General features: G+C 36.6%; 1 protein-coding gene across 1 annotated transcript in view; it reads left to right on the top strand.

Annotated features, from left to right (window-relative positions):
* The window catches only part of LOC115222455 (calponin-1), a 52011-nt gene extending 33169 nt beyond the window's left edge, over positions 1-18842 (top strand). The window contains exons 2-6 of the mRNA XM_029792652.2: positions 492-548; positions 10960-11034; positions 11973-12046; positions 12842-13046; positions 16101-18842. Coding sequence (XP_029648512.1) covers positions 498-548; positions 10960-11034; positions 11973-12046; positions 12842-13046; positions 16101-16283 — 588 coding nt within the window. The 5' untranslated portion in view covers positions 492-497 and the 3' untranslated portion in view covers positions 16284-18842. The remainder of the gene's footprint in view (positions 1-491; positions 549-10959; positions 11035-11972; positions 12047-12841; positions 13047-16100) is intronic.
* Positions 18843-20361: the final 1519 nt, after the last annotated feature.

Below are 20361 nucleotides of genomic sequence, written 5' to 3'. Positions count from 1 at the left end.
TTGTCTCCTGTTACACTTTTTAATTCAATCAAGGAGATCCTGTACATCTGAAACCTGATTCTCTTTTTGAGATGGCCACACTTTACTTCCAACAACAGAAGTGAATGGGAGAATCGTGACTGAGGGTGCATGCATGACAGAGTTCAAGGTCGTTTTGTGCTAAGTGGCTTTACTCTGCATACTTTAGCTCTATTACCATGGCAACAGTCCAATTACTTTTTGATCAAACCTACTTAATGCATGAGTGTTGTTAAAAACATGCAGCTGCAGTATTTTGTGTAACCAAATCCTAATTTCTTGTTTGAAACTATTCTTGTTGACTTACACTGTTAAATATCCTTGAGAGAAGCATAAAAGCCTCTACATCCATAAATGTACTTTTATTTATCATTCTTTAAAGAGTATGAGAATTTTATGTTTCTCCTAATCCCTAAAACAAAATAAACTAATTACAGAGATGTACTAATGTTTTCTTTTCCTCTACTTCTTAGGTCATAATGGCAAATAGACCTCGAGGTTTTGGTCTAAGTGCAGACATTACTAGAAAAGTAAGTTGATCTTCTATCACTTTGTGTATAAAATTTTATGAATAATGTATTTCTCAGCATGACATTTGATACATGTAGTGTAGACATTCAAATATCACTATTTTCCAAATCCTGCCACATTTCACATGGAATATTTGGTCCTCTGAAACTGTCTTCTGTAGGAACAAGCATGGGTGTATGATAAGAAGTTTACTTCCAGGTTCAATCCCACTGCATGGCACCTTGGGCAAGTGTCTTCTGCTATAGCCTCAGGCTGACCAAAGCCTTGTGAATGGATTTGGTAGACAGAAACTGGAAGAATCTCATTATACATGTATATATATGTGTGTCTTTGTGTCTGTGTTTGTCACACACACACCCCATCACTTGACAACCAGTGTTGGTGCATTTGTTCCCGTAACTTAGTGGTTCGGCAAAGAGACCGATAGAATAATTACTAGGCTTAAAAATATTAAGTTCTAGTGTCGGTTTGTTTGGTTAAAACCCTTCAAGGCAGTGCCCCAGCTTAGCCACAGCCAAATGACTGAACCAAGTAAAAGAAGATATATATATATATATTTATTTTACTTTCTCATTTAGGTAATATCAACAAAAAAAATAATCCATTCAGTAAGAGATAAATATTGCTTAATGCGCACAGCATATAGCTATGAACTACTAATAGTTTCATACACTGGAGATGTTTTCTTGGCAGGTTTTAATAACACCTGCCTAATGTCTCCAAGTAATCTTGAGCCTGAAATTTGCCTGGAGAAACTAGGCAGGTGTTATTAAAACCTGCCTAGAAAACATCTCCAATGTATGAAACTTTTAGTAGTTCATAACTGTATACTGTATGTATTAAGCAATGTGTGTGTGTGTGTGTGTTTATAGTGTTGGCAATGCAGGCAAGAAAAATAGAACTTGCAACATGAGTGTATAAGTACCTACCTACCTACCTACCTATCTATCTATCTATCTATCTATCTATCTATCTATCTATCTATCTATCTATCTATCTATCTATCTATCTATCTATCTATCTATCTATCTATCTATCTATCTTTCTATCTATCTATCTATTTATCTATCTATCTTTCTATCTATCTTTCTATCTATCTATCTATCTATCTATCTATCTGCCTATCTGCCTGCCTACCTTTCCGTCTGTCTGTGTGTTTGTCTATCTATGTATCTATATATGTCTGTTTCTGTCTGTCTGCCTGTCTCTCTGTTTATCTCTCTATCTATCAAATACTGCTGCCCACTGTGGTCTCCCCATACAAGACAAAGCATCTCAAGGATTGAATCACCCCAGAGGGCACTCACTAAACGAATTGAAGGCATGGCTGCTCTCGATTATTGGGATCGCCTTAAAGCCTTGAAACTCTACTCTCTCCAGCGTCGCCGTGAGCGTAACATCATTTGTACAATGTGGAGAATATACCGCCAACTTTGCCCAAACGACCTGAACATTAGTTTCAAGGTTCATCCAAGACTGGGACCACGGGCCATACGTCTCCTGCCCAATTCAGGATCACAGCATACATGTACACTGCAACATAATTTCTTTTCCTCAACAAGCCCTGCCCTATTTAACATTGTCTCGAAAGAGATCAAAGAGGAAAAGGATCCCATCACCTTTAAACGGAGTCTGGATAGATTCCTTCAAGGAATACCAGATAAGCCACCCATAATTGGATACAGCCCACCCAACAAGAACTCACTACTTGAATGGACCATAAACAAAACTTGATTTAAAAAGGATTTAGATAATCCTATCAGGTGGTGCTGGGCCTGGACCAATCTTCGGTTGAAGCATATCTCGGTTATCTGTCTGTCTATTTATCTTTTTGTCTATCTGTCTCTCTGTGTTTATCTCTCTATTTGTCTGTCTATCTATCAGTATATCTTTCTATCTGTATGTGTCTTTGTGTCCATTCTTCACCACTGCTTGACAAGCAGTGTTGCTTTGTTTACATCCCTGTAACTCAGCACTTTTGACAAAAGTGACAGATAGAATAAGTAAAATATTGGGGTTTAAGTATTTGACTAAAACTTTCAAAGTGATGCCCCAGCATGGTGCCGTAGCAAGGTGGTGCCATAATGCAATGACTAAGCCAAGTAAAGATTAAAAGGTACAAGATACAAGTTGATGTTCCCTCACCTATTTCTAAGCAATATATAACAGATATCATTTTAATGCCCATTTTCCATGCTTGTATGGGCTGGGCAGAGTATGTTGAAACAGTTGTGTGATGACCGGATGCCCTTCCTCTCACCAACATTCCCCTGTTTGCAACCAACAGATATCATTCTAACAATCCACTTTTCCGTACTTGTATGGGTTGGACATACTTTACTGAGGTAGCTTTTCTACAACAAATTGCTCCCCCCCCCCCGTTGTCAACTCTCGTTTCCATGCAAGGCCGTATTCCTTTCTAGTATCACTTCAATACTAGATTACGTGCTTGTTTCTGTTGCATGGAACATCAGCCAAATGACTTGATTCATTTTTATCATTTAATCATGAGGCAGAGTTTCAAATAAGGGCACCCACATAAGTTGGATTTTCTCTCTATTGAAGGGGATTTTTCCAATAAATGAAAATTTTGTAAATATTTTCAGATGAGAAGGTGTGTGATATAAGGGAGATTTGGCTGTTTTTTTTGTAGTACATCCTACGACCACATGTTTTTAACTCCCCATCCCAACTAAGCAGGGGGTGTATAAGAAAGAAAAGACATCTTTACTAACAGAAAAGTACATTATTAAAATAAATTAGCTTTTAAATAGCTTCTTTAAATCACTGTGGATAAATTCCCGTAATGACCTTCTCAGGCTCTCCAATATGATAAAATTATAAACAGAAACAATCAAGGGAAGGAAGGGGGTTGAAAAAAATCATAAATCTTCAAATTGTTTTTTAATAGTATAAATATGTTTATAAGGAGAAAAATATTGAAAAACATTAATACATGTGAAAGTAACAAAGAAACGAGGAAGCTGGTCATAAGATTTGCTAGAAATAATAGCCAAATCTAACTTAACTCACACCTTTTTGCACAAATTTCTTTTTCTTTCTCTAGTTTCAGGCTTCTCCCATGGTTTATAAGTACGTAGTGCCAAAATCAGTCCAAAGTGGAGTAACATGCACACACACACATAATATATATATATATATATATATACACACACACGCACACACATGACAGGATTCTTTCAGTTTCTGTCTACCAAATTCACTCACAAGGGCTTTATTTGGGTCAATGCTATAGTAGAAGAAATTTGCTTAAAGGGCACACAGGGAGACTGAACCTGGCCCATGTGGTTGGGAAGGGAAGCAAGCTTCTTAACACATGCTACACCTGTGCGTATAATATATATATATATATATATATATATATAATATATATATATATTTATATATGTGTGTGTGTGTATATATATATATATATATATAGGTGCAGGAGTGTGTGTGTGGTAAGTAGCTTGCTTATCAACCACATGGTTCCAGGTTCAGTCCCACTGCGTGGCACCTTGGGCAAGTGTCTTCTACTATAGCCTCGGGCCGACCAAAGCCTTGTGAGTGGATTTGGTAGACGGAATTAAAAGAAGCCCATCGTATATATGTATATATATATATGTGTGTGTGTGTGTGTGTATGTTTGTGTGTCTTTGTCCTCACCACCCAACATCGCTTGACAACCGATGCTGGTGTGTTTACATCCCCGTAACTTAGCTGTTCAGCAAAAGAGACCGATAGAATAAGTACTAGGCTTACAAAGAATAAGTCCTGGGGTCGATTTGCTCGACTAAAGCTGGTGCTCCAGCATGGCCACAGTCAAATGACTGAAACAAGTAAAAGAATGTGTGTGTGCGTATATGTATACATACATAAATATACGTGTGTGTGTGTGTGTGTATACATACATATATATGTGTGTGTTTATATGTATACATATGTGTGTGCATGTGTGCATACATCTAACCCTTTAGCATTCAAATTATTCTGTCAAATGCAATGCTTATATATTGACATTGTTTTCAATTAATGTTGTAGTTTAGGGATTTCAATGATGTGATTGTTTATATTTATAATGTCAGTGTAGGGTAGGTGTGAGAGATCAGATCTGGCCTGTGTGAACATAAAACAGGTAGAATATTTGTGCCAGATATGGCCGCTTTAAATGGTGAAAACAAATGACATTGCAGGGTAGGTGTAAGAGACCAAATCTGGTCTGTTTGTATATAAAACAGAATATTAGGGCCAGTGATGGCTGTTTAAATGCTAAAGGATTAAATTTGTTACACTATTTAATCCTCTGACTTTTGGGTACCTTCACAGGTAGAATTCTGCTTTAAGTACTTTGTATAACCCCTCATACGTTTTTTTATTTTTCAGAATTTTCAGAAAATATTTGTGAATTTGTGTTCTACACCCAGGAATATGATTATGCAGAACCAAGCTAACAAAATTTTTGTGTGTGACTTAAGGGCTATTAACTGTTATTTTTAGTACATCTCACAACCACTTGATATCTTTCTTGTTTGACATATTGATGTTTTTCAACATCTTTCTCCCCATAAACACATTTAATAGTCTGTTGCTGGGATTTCAGCAAAAATTCAAATTGTAGTTTAAAAATATCAAAATTTTTAAATTTGAAGAAAATTTTTTTTTCCAGTATTCCTGTGTGAAGAACACGAATTTGCAAAAGTTTTCTGAAAATTCCAAAAAATAAAAAGTTTTGAGGGGTTATATGGGGTGCTTAAAGCAGATTTCTGCCTTTTGAGGGCTGCAAGATCTCAGACTTGGTCTTAAGTATGAAAGGAATTTCCCCCTCTCTTTTCACCACTTCCAGAATCTCTGATAAATTAGAATCGGCAGTAAATGTCGCAAAATCTCAAGTTACTTTATATCTGCTCCCATTGTACACTGCCAGCTCTCCCCAACTTCTCATCACTACTCCCTACACATCAGCATCCTTGTTTCTTGTCCTCGCCATCTTTCCCATCCTATCAATCTCTCCCTCTCTCTCTCTTTTCTTGCTCTCTTTCTATTTCTCCATTGTGCAGTCACACATTTTCCTTCACTCCTTCACTCTCATTTTCTCACCATTTATGTGTGTGTGTGTGTATATATCTACTTATATACACATAGACATGTGCATAAAGTTGTGGAACTAAATCATTATCATGAAACTTCATCTGTTCATAAGTTCACTGTTTATGCATAAGTGTATCTGTGTGTGTGTGTGTGTGTGTGTGTGTGTGTAGCCCACTCTCATTTCCTCGCCATTTATGTATATATATACTTGTGGGATTAATCGTTATCACAAAAAACCATCCGCTCATAAATTCACTGTTTATATACAAGTGTATCTGCGTATGTATAGGAGTGGTTGTGTAGTAATAAACTGGTTTCTCAAATACATGGTTCCGGGTTCAGTCTACGACATTACTCCTTGGGCAAGTGTCTTCTACTATAACTTCAGGCTGACCATAGCCTTGTGGGTGGATTTGGTAGACGGAAACTGAAAGAAGCCTATCATGTATGTGTATTTATATATACATACATACATACATATACATAGCACTACACCATCATCCACACATCTACACATGCAACCCACACAACGTCAATGTCACCAGCCCCCTTCTACACACACACACACACACATGCATGCATACCTTCGTTTTGGGATCACCATTACTTTATTATCTCCCCTTCTTCCTAGCTCTCCTGTCTGACCACCTCTGTCCAGCTTTCGCCATGATAGATCGCTAACCACTAAACCTTTTTCTGTTTTCTCTTCCTGTTTATTTCTGTGTTCCTTTCTGTCGAAGGGTGTAGGCTCGAAACGCAAAAAGACTTTTTCACTTTCCAAGTGTTAAACCAATACGTCTGTTGATGTTTACACACCCAACTTCGTCTTTTGTTTTTTTGTGAATTCTCACTACGTTTATATGTAATCTGTGTGTCATTGTGTCCGTGTTTGTCTTCTGCCATCACTTGACAACTGGTGTTCGTTTGTTTAGATCACCATAACTTAGTTGTTTGCCAAAAGAGACTGATAGAATAAGTAGCAAGCTTTAAAAAGATTAAGTCCTGCTGTTGATTCATTAGACTAAAGATTCTTCAAGGTGGTGCCCCAGCATGGTCACAGTCAAATAACTGAAACTAGTAAAAGTATATAAAAACTATAAGAATGTGTGTGTGTGTGTGGAGGGCATGTATTTGTCAAGTGACTCATTATCACAAAAAATCATCTGTCCTTAAGCTTGCTGTTTAGCTAAGTGTGTAGTGTGTGTGTTTTTGCCAGTGTATACGTGAGGAGCGTGCTTCTATGTATTTCAATGACACTTAATATCTTCAGATAAAACCTTAACAACTCTTTAAGTTAAATAGTATTGTGTCTTCCGCACCCTCCTGCTTCCTCACCACAGCTTTCAAATAACTCATTGTCTACAATCCATATCTAGTTAACAGTTAACAACACTCATACAAATTAACACAACAACCTTTCAGCTCGTTTGCTTTGCTATTCACGCAACACAAATATTCTTTTTAATGAAATATAATCACTTATGGTGCAGGCATGGCTGCATCCCAACCACATGGTTCTAGGTTCAATCCCACTGCGTGGCACCTTAGGCAAGTGTCTTCTGTTATAGCCTCAAGTTCATCAAAGTCTTGTGAGTGGATTTGGTAGATAGAAACTGAAAGAAGCCCATTATATATGTTTATGTGTATGTGACCTCATGTGTATCATTGGCAATTTTCTTTCTCCGTCTTACCTTCTTTGGACTTTTTCTATATTTCTGATGAAGAACTCCACTCAAAACGTGAAATCCTCTTTCTTTCCTTTCCTGAGCATCCAATAACACAGTACAAGTACTCGCATTATTGTTTTTTCTTACTTGTTCTTGTTTCGATTGACTTTATATATATAGTAACAGAAAGGGAGGAATTTCAATTATCCTCTCATGGTTTTAATAAATATAAGAAATTAAAGAAGGAAAATGCACACACTTTACATATACTTTTTAAAATATTTGTCAATTATATATATATATATATATATATATCATCATCATCTTTTAACGCCCACTTTCCATGCTGGCATGGGTTGGACGGTTCTACTGAGGTCTGGGAAGCCAGGAGGCTGCACCAGGCTCCAGTCTGATCTAGCAGTGTTTCTACAGCTGGATGTGTGTGAATATATATATATATATATATATATATGTGAATATATATGTTTGTGTGTATATATATGTATGTGTGTGAATATATATATATATATGTGTATATATATATGTGTGTGTGTGTGTGTGTGAATATATATATGTATATATATATATGTGTATATATATGTGTATCTATATATGTGTGTATGTAAATATATATATGTAAATATATGTATATCATCATCATCATCATCATTTAACGTCCGCTTTCCATGCTAGCATGGGTTGGACGGTTCAACTGGGGTCTGAGGAGCCCGAAGGCTGCACCAGGCCAGTCAGATCTGGCAGTGTTTCTACAGCTGGATGCCCTTCCTAACGCCAACCACTCCGAGAGTGTAGTGGGTGATTTTATGTGCCACCGACACAGTGCCAGACGAGGCTGGCAGACGGCCACGCTCGGATGGTTTTTTTATGTGCCACCGACGTAAATTTATGTATGTATATATCTGTATATGTATGTAAATTTATATATGTATATTTATATGTATATAATATAATATATATATATACACACACATATATATGTATGTATGTATAGTTATTTAATTCACTTTGTGGAAGCAACTGTTTTATCGAAAGCGTATAATGTTATTAAATGTTTGAAATACGAGACTAGAAAAACAGGGGACAACTGATGAGGGGTCGTTCTTTTTGTTGTTTGTTTTCTTTTCCATTTGTGTCTTTTGTGTCTTTCATTGTTCAAAAGAATAATTCATGTTCCATGTATTTGTGCTTCGAATTTTTTTTGTTGTAAATGTTTCATTGACTTCTTGTGCCCACATATGCATATATGTGTGTGTGTGCATGCGTATATATATGTATACATGTAAGTATGTACATATACATATGTATATATGCATATATATATTATATGATTGAATGCCACACATTCTCTTCCAGTAAGTATATGTATATATATTTATGTATATGTATATATATGTATATTCATATGTAAATATACATATATATACATATGTATATACATATGTATATATATATATGTATATATATATGTATATGGATATGGATATATATATGCATATATATATGTGTATATGTATATATATTTATATATGTATATATATATATATTTATATATGTATATACATATATATATGTATGTGTATATATATATGTATGTATATATGTATGTATATGTATATATATATGTCATTATCATCATCGTTTATCATCTGCTTTCTATGCTGGCATGAGTTGGACGATTTGACTGAGGACTGGCGAACCAGATGGCTGCACCAGGCTTCAATCTTGATCTGGCAGTTTCTACAGCTGGATGCCCTTCCTAACACCAACCACTTCGTGAGTGTAGTGGGTGCTTTTAGGTGCCACTGGCACTGGGGCTTGTCAGGTGGTACTGGCAACAGTCACGGAAAATCATGTTTTTTTTTTTTTTACGTGTCACCTGCACACCAGCACAGGTGCCAGCAAGGCAACACTGGTAATGATCACGCTCGAAAAGTGCCTTTTACGATCCACCGGCACGAATGCCTTTTAGCCACTCTGGCAATGATCACGCTCGGATGGTGCTCTTAGTGCTCCACTAGCACAGGTGCCAGTCATCGAATTTGATTTCAATTCTGATTCTCACTTGCCTCAATAGGTCTTTACTTGCAGAGTTTAGTGTCCAATGAAGGAAAGGTACGCATAAGTGGGATGGTTATGCTCCTGGCATAGGCCACGAGGTTATGGTCTCATTTCGCTTGCAGGGTCTTCTCAAGCACAGCATATTTCCAAAGGTCTCAGTCACTAGTCATTTCTTCGGTGAGGCCTAATGTTTGAAGGTCGTGTTTCACCACTTCATCCCAGGTTTTACTGGGTCTACCTCTTCCACATGTTCCCTCAACCATTAGGGTGTGGCACTTTTTCATACACCTATCTTCATCCATTCTCGCCACATGACCATACCAGCGCAAACGTCTCTCCTGCACACTACATCTGATGCTTCTTAGGTCCAGCTTATCTTTCAAGGTACTTACACACTGTCGAGTATGCACACTGACATTACACATCCATTGGATCATACTGGATTCATTCCTTGCAAGCTTACACATGTCCTCAGCAGATGCTATAGGTTATTTCTTTTGGGTGTTAAAAAAATTAGTTATATGAGTTAGATATAAAGGTCCCTTCCAGAGGCCGTATTATCGATTTTTTCAACAATCTAAGTACCTCACAAGGTTTCCAGACATGAGTTCTACTCATGTGCCAAGTTTCATCAAAATCAATAAAACGATGTAGGAGGAGTTAGCTAACAACGCCACAAACAAACACAGAGACAGATTTTCCACATATGTAGTTGATATGTTATATATATATATATATATATATATACTATATTTGTGTGTGTATTTATATATACGTATTTATATATATATATATATATATATATATATATATATATATATATATGTGTGTGTGTGTGTGTGTATGTGTGTGTGTGTGTGTGTATATATGTGTGTGTGTGTATATATGTGTGTGTGTGTGTGTATATGTGTGTGTGTGTGTGTGTGTATATATGTGTGTGTGTGTGTGTATTATGTGTGTTGTGTGTGTGTGTGTGTGTATATATGTGTGTGTGTATATATGTGTGTGTGTGTGTGTATATGTGTGTGTGGTGTGTGTGTTATATGTGTGTGTGTGTGTGTGTATATATGTGTGTGGTGTGTGTATATATGTGTGGTGTGTGTGTGTATATATGTGTGTGTGTGGTGTATATATGTGTGGTGTGTGTGTGTGTGGTATATATGTGTGTGTGTGTGTATTATATGTGTGTGTGTGTGTGTATATATATATGTGTATATGTGTTTATATATATATATGTATAGCAAGAAATAAATTACAAATTACATTTCTTTCATATTTTATATTTTTTTATATATATTGTTTGTTCCTGGTGTTTCCTTTTTTACATTTGAAAGGCATGGAATCATTTATATGTAATGAAATGTAGAAGCATAGATGTATAAAGTTCGTTAACCTGAATTCAATGTTTGTTCTTAAATTATATTATTGATATGTATGTGTATATATATTTATGTGCGTGTGTGTATGTGTATATATATATGTATAGGTACATATATATGTGTGTTTGTGTATGTGTTTATATATATATATATATATGACACTCGTCCTCATGTATTTCTCTTGTTCTCCCTTTCAGATGAAGAAAAAGTATGATGTAGAGTTAGAGCAGCAAGCCAGAGTTTGGATTGAAGGTGTTATTGGAGAACAGTTGGTATGTATCTTTTCAATTGTTGTACAGTGGAATGGTTTATTACATTCAATCCTGTTTGCCTGTCCTCATCAATCTTCTATAATTTGACCAAAAGAGTCGACATTGTGATGTACCCTGCTGCATTGTTTCGATGACGTTAGAATGAAAGTCTTCCTGATTACCTGCAATGAATTCAGACACCCTCCCACTTTTGTTCCATCCAGCTCTTCACATCTCATATCATTTCCCTCTGCTCTTCCTTTTATGTTAATGTTTTCAGATAATGTTTGCTTCTTCAAATGTGGCCATAATAGATGAGCTTCTGTCTTTTTTCACACCGTTCATGAGTTGTCATCTTCCACCTACATGTAGCACCGTGCATTTGTCCAATGGTCTTTGTAAGAGTCACATCTCATTCTCCCGTCATCATCATCATCATTATCATTATCATCAATGACATCATCATTGTCATCATCACCAACATCATCATCATAAGCTGATAAACCTGATGTGGCATGGTTTCTACTGCTGGATACACTTCCTAGCACCAACCACTTAACAGAGTGTAGTGGTACCAGCATCAGTGAGGTTGCCAAATACTTTGCAAAACAAAGGACCTTTTGACTGAAAGGGGAAGTAGTATTGAGGAAGATGGCTTTGTGCCAGATGATGATGGGGAGGAAATAGGGTGTCTTGCAGTAGAGGAGATACAAGGCTATCTCAGCTGGACAGATTATATTAGATATATATTTATATAATTTGATTAACATTATCATCATCTAATATCCATTTTCCATGCTGGCATGGGTTGGATGGTTTGACAGGACCTGGCTGGCAAGACAGAGGACTACACCAAGCTCTGCTGTCGGCTTGGGTATGACTTTTATGACTGGCTGCTCTTCCTAATGCCAACCACTTTACAGAACTAAAATTATTTATTTAATCTATCTACTCCACAGGGAGAAGACAGTAGCGTACCACTTGGAGAAACTGGTTTTCATCAACAGTTGAAAGATGGAGTAATACTTTGCAAGTAAGTCAAAATTTTAAAAGCTTTCATTGCTTCTTTGTGACGTCAACTCCTGGGTCCCTATTTACATAACATTGGCATCAAAGTTTTTCTCTTTAAGCAATAAAATCTTTGTTTTAGATTTTTCTTAACCTTTTAGCATTTAGATTACTCTGTCAAATCTAAGTTTGGTGTGAAAGGCCAGATCTGGTCAGTTTAAACATAAAACAGGTTGAATATTTTAAATGCTAAGAACAATTGATATTGTAGGGTTGGTGTGAGAGGCCAGATATGACCATTATAAACATAAAACATTCTCCTTCAGTGTAGAATAACAAAAGTTGGCAGGTCAGCTTGTTAGATATTTAATAATGTTGAACCAAAATTACAATAATCTAGAATTGTTATAACTGCCTCTGCTAAGAAAAGTTTCAGAACTTCTGAAATGCACCTCATGGTTATAAAAAGCAGTGTTTAGTAAAGTGTGTTCAAAATGCTATTACAGCTGTCATTTTTAGTCTAGAATAATAAAAGATGGCAGGCCAGCTTATTAGCAGCAGGGTGTGGTCAAAATGCAGTTAGGGCCATCTCTTTCAATCTGGAGTTTTTAAAAAATGTTAGCAGGTCAGCCTATTAATAGGGTGTGTTGTTACAGCTTTGTTCTTCCATCTGGAATAACAAAAGTTGGCAGGTCAGCTTATTTGATGTATAGTAGTGTTATACTAAAATTACAATAATGTAGAATCTTTATAACTGCCTCTGCTAACAAGAGTCTCAAAACTTCTGGATTGCACTTTGTATTTCATTTTATATTACCAGGTTAATGAATCAGTTATCTCCAAACAGCATTAGGAAGGTAAACACAAATAAATCTGCCTTTTACATGATGGAGAATATTGCAAACTTTTTAAAAGCCATCGAATCTTATGGTGTCCTGAAGAATGATCTATTTCAGACTGTTGATCTTTACGACAACACGAATATGCTACAAGTTGTTAATACTCTACATGCTTTAGGAAGAAAGGTAATTATTATTATTATTATTATTATTATTTATTGTCAGCTGTTCACTATCGAGCAGTTCCAAGCAGTGGTGTTTTTTCTGCAAATGCTTCACCCTTATTGCAGCCCCTATTTGTTCCACACACTTCTTCAGATTTAATGCTCACTGTTCCCAGGGCTCCGATAATTATTGGTACTACTGCTACCATTTTCATCAACCACAACTGCTTAACTTCCCAAGCTAACCTGTCATATCTCTCGACTTTTCTTTCTTCCTTATCGCATACCTTGTTGTCAGCTGGGCATGCTATATCTACAATCCAGTATAGTTTACTTTCTTTCTCAATTAACAATATTATTATTATTATGACAGCGAGCTGGCAGAATTGTTAGTACGCTAGGTAAAATGCTTAGCGGCATTTCGTCTGCCTTTGTTCTGAGTTCAAATTCCACCAAGGGCGACTTTGCCTTTCATCCTCTCGGGGTCAATAAAATAAGTACCAGTTACATACTGGGGTTGATGTAATTGACTCATCTCCTCCTCCAAAATTGCTGCCCTTGTGGTTAAATTTGAAGCAATTATTATTATTAAGGTGGCAATCTGCTTGAATCATTAGCTTGCCTGGCAAAATTCTTTGTGGTATTTCACCCATCACTATGTTCTGAGTTCAAATTCCACCGAGGTTGACTTTGCCTTTCATCCTTTTGGGGTCGATGTACCATTGGAACACTGGGGTCAATGTAACTGTCCTAACCCCTCCCTGCCAAAATCGCTGGCCTTGTGCCAAAATTTGAAACCATTATTATTTTGCTTTTTCATTTAGCATCCATTGTCCATACTGGCACAAGTTGGATGGTTTGACCAGAGCTGGCAAGCTGGGGAGTTGCACCAGGCTCCATTCTGTTTTGGCATGATTTCTATTACTGGTTGCCCTTCCTAACATGCCAACCACTTTACAGAGTGTGCTGGGTGCTTTTCATATGATATTGCATGAGTGTGTTTACATGATATCCCATGAGGACTTGTATGTGACACTGGCATGAGTACTTTTCATGCGGCACCCACACAGGATTTTTGCAATCCTCTCCACCAGTGGCACTGGTCTTAACATTTCTGCTGCAGACTATATTCTTGAGTAGAGCAAGGCACCGAGCATCTCAGTCCTTTGTCATCTCACCTGAAAGGTTCAGCATCCTCAGGTTGTTCTTTAGTACTTCATCCAACGTCTACCCATGGCATCCACTTTCACATGTTCCATCACCTTTGAGAGATCGGCTCTTCTTTATGGAGCAAACCAAACCAGTGCAGTGTTCTCTCTTGCACACAAGAACCAAGTCCTCTTATGCTCAACTTCTCTCTCAAAGCACTAGCCCTTTGTCAAACATGTGCACTTATATTACACATCCAGCAGAGCATACTAGCTTCTTTCCTTTCTAACCTTTGCATGACCTCTGCATTCTGGGTCCACGTCTCTCTAGCGTGTAGAACTGCTGTCTGTATACATGCATCATACAATATTCCTTTCACTCGGAAAGAGAAACTTTTCATAGCCATTATTATTTTAAGGAAGCGTGCTGGGTGAAATGCTTAGTGGCATTTCATTGTCTTCATGTTTTGTGTTCAAATTCTGCCAAGACTGATTTGGCCTTCCATCCTTTTGAGGTTGATAAAATAAGTAGCAGTTGTGCACTGGGGTCAATATAATCAACTTACCCCTTCTCAGAAATTCAGGCCTTGTGCCAATAGTAGAAAGGATTATTATTATTGTTGTTATTATTATTGTTATTATTATTAATATTAATATTATTATTATTATTATTTGACATTTTTGGAAAATCTTTGCCTTGATTGATCTGCTTGGCATAAAATGTGTCATGATGTACCAAAACAATTTGAGTTGAAGAATCAGAACAATAAAAGAATTCTATCCTGCCACTAACAGACACAGCGAATCCCAGGCAAAATCAAGATCATTAATGTCTCCCAATGTGACTTCAAAGCAAAATCCATTCCTCGACTCAAATTACATTCACACGTCCATTGCAAATAGATGCAGCTTTTTCTTTTTTTTTAAAGATGATTGTTGTTTTTTTCCTGTTTTTGTTTTGTTTTTTAAATCATCTTTAATCACTCATGAATCAAAATCGATAGGATTGACCATCATCATTATGACAATGAGCTGGCAGAATCATTAGGACACGGTGCAAAATGCTTAGTTGTAGTATTTTATTTGTTCTGAATTCAGATCGACTTTGCCTTTTGGGGTTGGTAAAATAAGTATCAGTTGAGCCCTGGGGTCAATGTAATCAACTTACCCTGTCATCTGAATGGCCCTGTGCCAAAATTTGAAACCATTATTATTTTTATTTTAGGTGGTGAGTGGGCAGAACGATTAGCATGCTTAGCAGTATTTTGTCAGTCTATGTTCCCAGTTCAAATTCCACTGAGATCAACTTTGCCACTCATCCTTATGGAGTCAATAAAACAGCAGCATTTCATCTGTATTTGTGTTCTCAGTTCAATAAAATTAGTACCAGTTGTGCACTAGGGTCAATGTACTCGACTTATCTCGAGGTCCTAGATAAATTCTAGGCCAGCATCTGCAATCAAGTTATCAATGTGTATGTGACGACTTTCCCTCATCTTACATCACCATGACGTGGGTTCCACAAGACTTAATTTGGATGCTTCTATTTCAGGGTGGTGCACCCAGTGACCAACCAGTTGCAGCCATCTTTGCCTGATCTTCTCACTAACTTTCAGCAGTTCTCCATAAAGGCATTCATTTGTTATATGTTTCTGCCATTTCACACGCTACAAATTGTCTCCCATTTCACATTTAGGGCTATTCCTAGCATCTATTTAGCCTGTTTGACAACTTCTTTGTCACTGTCCCAATGCCATGACATTTGCAATGAAGAGTTAGATTTCAATTTGCCTGGGCAATTTGGAGTTCCAGACTTCCTTTAGTTTGTGACAGACTGTCCATGCTTCTGTCTTTCTAATCTTGATGTCTACTTCAACCACTAATAACTAATTTTTTTAATTTTTGATTTTTTTTTTCTCTTTAACTAGGCACGTCAGAAGGGATATCCTGGTCCATGTATAGGACCAAAGGAAGCAGAGAAAAATGAACGGAGTTTTACAGATGAACAGTTAATGGCTGGCAACAATATTATAAGTCTTCAAATGGGCACCAATAAAGGTGCTTCTCAAGCAGGAATGAATTTTGGCAAATCACGAAGCATTGTTGACTGAAGATATTTCTTCTTACCTTCTTAAATGTGACTTAAAAATTTTTTTTCTTCTTTTCATATATATCATTTAATGTACACAGTATGAAAGTTATGAGCCACTTATAAGTTTCAAACATTAGAAACGTGATCTAGGCAGGTTTTAATACATACCTAATGTCTCCAAGCAATCCTCTGGCTCTGAGTACATGGCTTGCAGTTACAAATCAGGATGATAGAACTCTAATTGTTTTTTTGTTCTTTTTTCTGCTTTTTTTGCCCTTCCATATTTTGTATCCACCTTCCTCTTGTTTTTTTCTTATGATTTCTTTCATTCTATCCTCTTGATTTGTATAGACCATGTGCTCAGAGCCTATGGATTGCTTGGAGATGCTAGGCATCTATTACAAGTTGCCTAGACCACATCTCTAATGTACAATACTGTGTACATCAAACAATATTTTTCTCTCACTGGACAGAGTACATTTTTGCTGATCTTACTTTAAGGAAAAGTAAATTACACACACACACACACACCTACACACACACACAAGTTGAAAGGCAGAATTCTGCTTTGACCCTTTAGCATTCAGATTACTCTAGCAAATGCAATGCTTATTCATTTAAAAGTTGTTTTGAATTTATTGTGCATTATCTTGTAACTTCAAGATTTCAAGGATGTGATTGTTTAGTTTTAGAATGACATTGTAGGGGAGGGGTAAGAGGACAGAACCAGTCAGCTTGAGCATAAAACAGCCAGGTCATTTGGGCTTGATTGGGCCAATTTAAATGCTAAAGGGTTCAGCATGCTATATAACTCCTCATAACTTTTTTTAGATTTTAGTATTTTCAGAGAATTTTTGCAAATTTGTATTCTACACATAGGAATTCACATGACTATGAAAAAAAAAACCTTTTTAAAATTTGGTGAAATTTTTTTTTTTAATTCTTTTTAGAAAATCAATTTGATATACTGACAGTCCAAATTTTTGGCTTAAATTCCAACAATAGACAATTAAATGTGTTTGTGGAGAGAAAGATGTTGACAAATATCAATACTGACAAACAAATAAGGATGGTGTGAGATAATTGCGAGGTGTGCTGAAAATAACTGCTAAATACCCCTTTTTTTGTTAGGATTTTTTCATAATGGTATGAATTCCCATGTGTAGAACAAAAATATGCAAAAATTTTCTGAAAACTCTGAAAAAGTAAAAAAGTGAGGGGTTATATTGCATGCTTGAAGCATAATTCCACTCATTGAAAATCATTCTAGCAAAGTAATATTGCATCCATATACAGATGTTAAGATGAAGCTTTTTTCCCATTTGAATAATAACATAATAACAACATTCATATTTACTTCATAAACCCCACTTTTTTTTGCTTTTTTTCATACATGAGAAATGAAAGAAAATTGAAGGTTGAAAAAGGGACCACAGAGCTATTAAACTTGTATTCCTTCAACATTTCTCACTTTTAATTCAATTAACTATTTTCGTTTTGTTTTATAACATTTAAGATTGTCTTTTTTTCATTCCGCAATTTTAATGCAGTTTATGTTTCACAGAAAAAAAAACTAATATTTTTCTTTTTTTAACAATTACATATGAGTTTCATTTTGTAAGATATTATTCCAGACCAAAGCTTGAAAATCTTAAGATAACTAATTCTCTTTCTTGCTGGATGCCTACAGACAACCCATGCTGTCTCCTTTTCTTGTCTACCCTCTGCCCCAGCAAATATATCACCTACTCTTTTCTATCCCGCGCTCTCTCTCTCTCTCTCCTCTCTCTCTCTCTCTCTCTCCTCTAACTTGTAAAACTTTGCTCGTTCACCCTTCAACTCTATCCATTCGAGCAGTCTACCCCCATCGCCTCATTCTCCTCCTCCATACAATCTTGCAAACTAATTCTTCAATTCACTTTGTGCCTTGTGGGACCACTTAGGTACCTCATTGCCATTATCTGTCTCTTGCAGCTCCTACTTTTCATGTTCTCTTTCTCTCTCCTTCCCTTGCTAAGTGTGAGTAGCCTTAAGAGATCCCTCACAAGACCTGCCCTACCAAACCCCCTTCTCATAGTTCAGTCCCTTCATTGCCTAGCATGAAGCTGACTCCCTCCCAGGGCTTGAAGCTCTGCAAGCTTTATGGTGACTTCAATAGTGCAGGTGCCTCATGAAAAGCACCCAGTCCACTTTGCAGAGTGGTTGGCATTAGGAAAGGTATCCGGCCTTAGAAACCCTACCCAAAGCACAAAGCAGAGCTTAGTCCATTCTTCTGATTTGCCAACTCCTGTCAAGCCATCCAACCCCATGCCAGCATGAAAGGAAGATGTAAAGTGGTAGGAAGGGCATCCAGCTGTAGAAATCATACCAAAGCAGACATTGGAACATGATGCAGTCCTTGGACACATTGGAACCTGTCAACCCATCAAACCTACAAAATTAAAAAAACAAAACAAAAAAAGAATTACTGATATCATGTCAACTATTTGGACACAATTTAATTAGTTTTTCTTTTTGAATTATTCATATTAATTATGAATTTATGCTTTTGTTTATATTGATGCATCTATGTTAAAAAGAAAAAAATTGAAATAATGCAAAAATAAATTTATTTTATTCAAAATATTGATATTCTAATTACAGTTTTGTTTTGTTTTTTAACGAAATTCTTTAAACTTCTTTTACAAACACACACGAGAAGCGACCACTGCTGCTTTATTTTATTGTCAACTGAAGGACAAAAAACAAAGTTGACTTAAAATGATTTCAATTCAAAATTGTGCCGCACCAAATGAATTTAACAGCATAAAGGGAAGTAACACGTCATATTCTACAAGAGTTATTGTCCTTGAACTGTTAAATTAATATCCTTCACCTTTGATGTTGGGTGTTTTCTTCCTGTCAGAAAATGATTTGATAATTGTTGTTGCTTGTGTGTGTGTGTGTTGATTTAACTGTTGTCCTTTAAATCTTAAGGTCTTACAGATTTTTATAATCCCAACTATCATGACCATTTGTAGCTTACGAATTAATGATTTGCATTCTCACCCCAAGATTCCATGTTCAGCCATACTTTGCTCCAGACTGGTTGGTATGTATCCTGTTGCTCTAATAATAATGAGCATGAAACTGAAAGTGTATCTTGGGTACCAGATTTGCAAACTCCTTACCAATGGTCCATAGATGTCCTTTTTCTCCTCTATTTTTCTAACCACATTTATGTTTAAGGGACAGCTGATTTTCACAATAGAACATATTTCTTTGAGCTCCCACACAACAATATTTGGCTGGTTGTTTTAATTTTTAAGTTTCTTTAATATTCTTTTGACCCATCAGTCTCAATATAATCAACTTCATCTTTGGGTATTCTTTTTTGTAAGCCTGTTCTAAGCTGTTCTCGCCACCATTGTCTCATGGGAAGATATTCTCTCACAGTTGCAAATAATGTGGTTGATGTCTTCAGTTTTGATCTTGTGCTGCCTACATTTGTCTGTCAACGTTTTCTGCTTTTTATGTTGTTGGTACTTGGTGGGGATCTCTGGTTCTTGGATTACATGGATGTAGCCTTTGAAGTATCCATGTACTGTTTTCTCTGTGAACTGGTTCATTTTTGTCTTCTGTTGTTCTGATAAGTAGATTTTACCAATACTACTTGGCAAGAGATCTGTATCAGTTCTTATTTCATATCTCTCCTCTTATTAATTAGCTAATTATGTTTTTCATTTACTGGTCACAAACTTCGGTAAGATAGTTACTGGTCTCCTCCTTCTGCTGCAGATGTTTCAGTGTCACAATCCGTGCTTCATATGACATCAATACCAATGTGAGACGATGACCACCATCCCTGAATGGGAAGCATAGCCTGTCTACATCTCCTTTGATGTTGAAGTGTCCTGAAACAAGCCATGTACAGGGACACTGTCAGTAAGGTGAGGGTTGGCAACGAGTACTGTGAAGAATTCCGGGTAGAGGTTGGGGTCCACCAAGGCTCAGTCCTCAGCCCCCTCCTATTTATCATAGTCCTCCAGGCAATAACGGAGGAATTCAAGACAGGATGCCCCTGGGAGCTCCTCTATGCTGATGACCTTGCTCTAATT

This window comes from Octopus sinensis, linkage group LG20 (genome assembly GCF_006345805.1).
Source record: "Octopus sinensis linkage group LG20, ASM634580v1, whole genome shotgun sequence".
NCBI classification, from domain to species: domain Eukaryota; kingdom Metazoa; phylum Mollusca; class Cephalopoda; order Octopoda; family Octopodidae; genus Octopus; species Octopus sinensis.
Note: the sequence above shows the minus strand (reverse complement) of the source record. Positions and strands in the feature narration are given on the sequence as shown.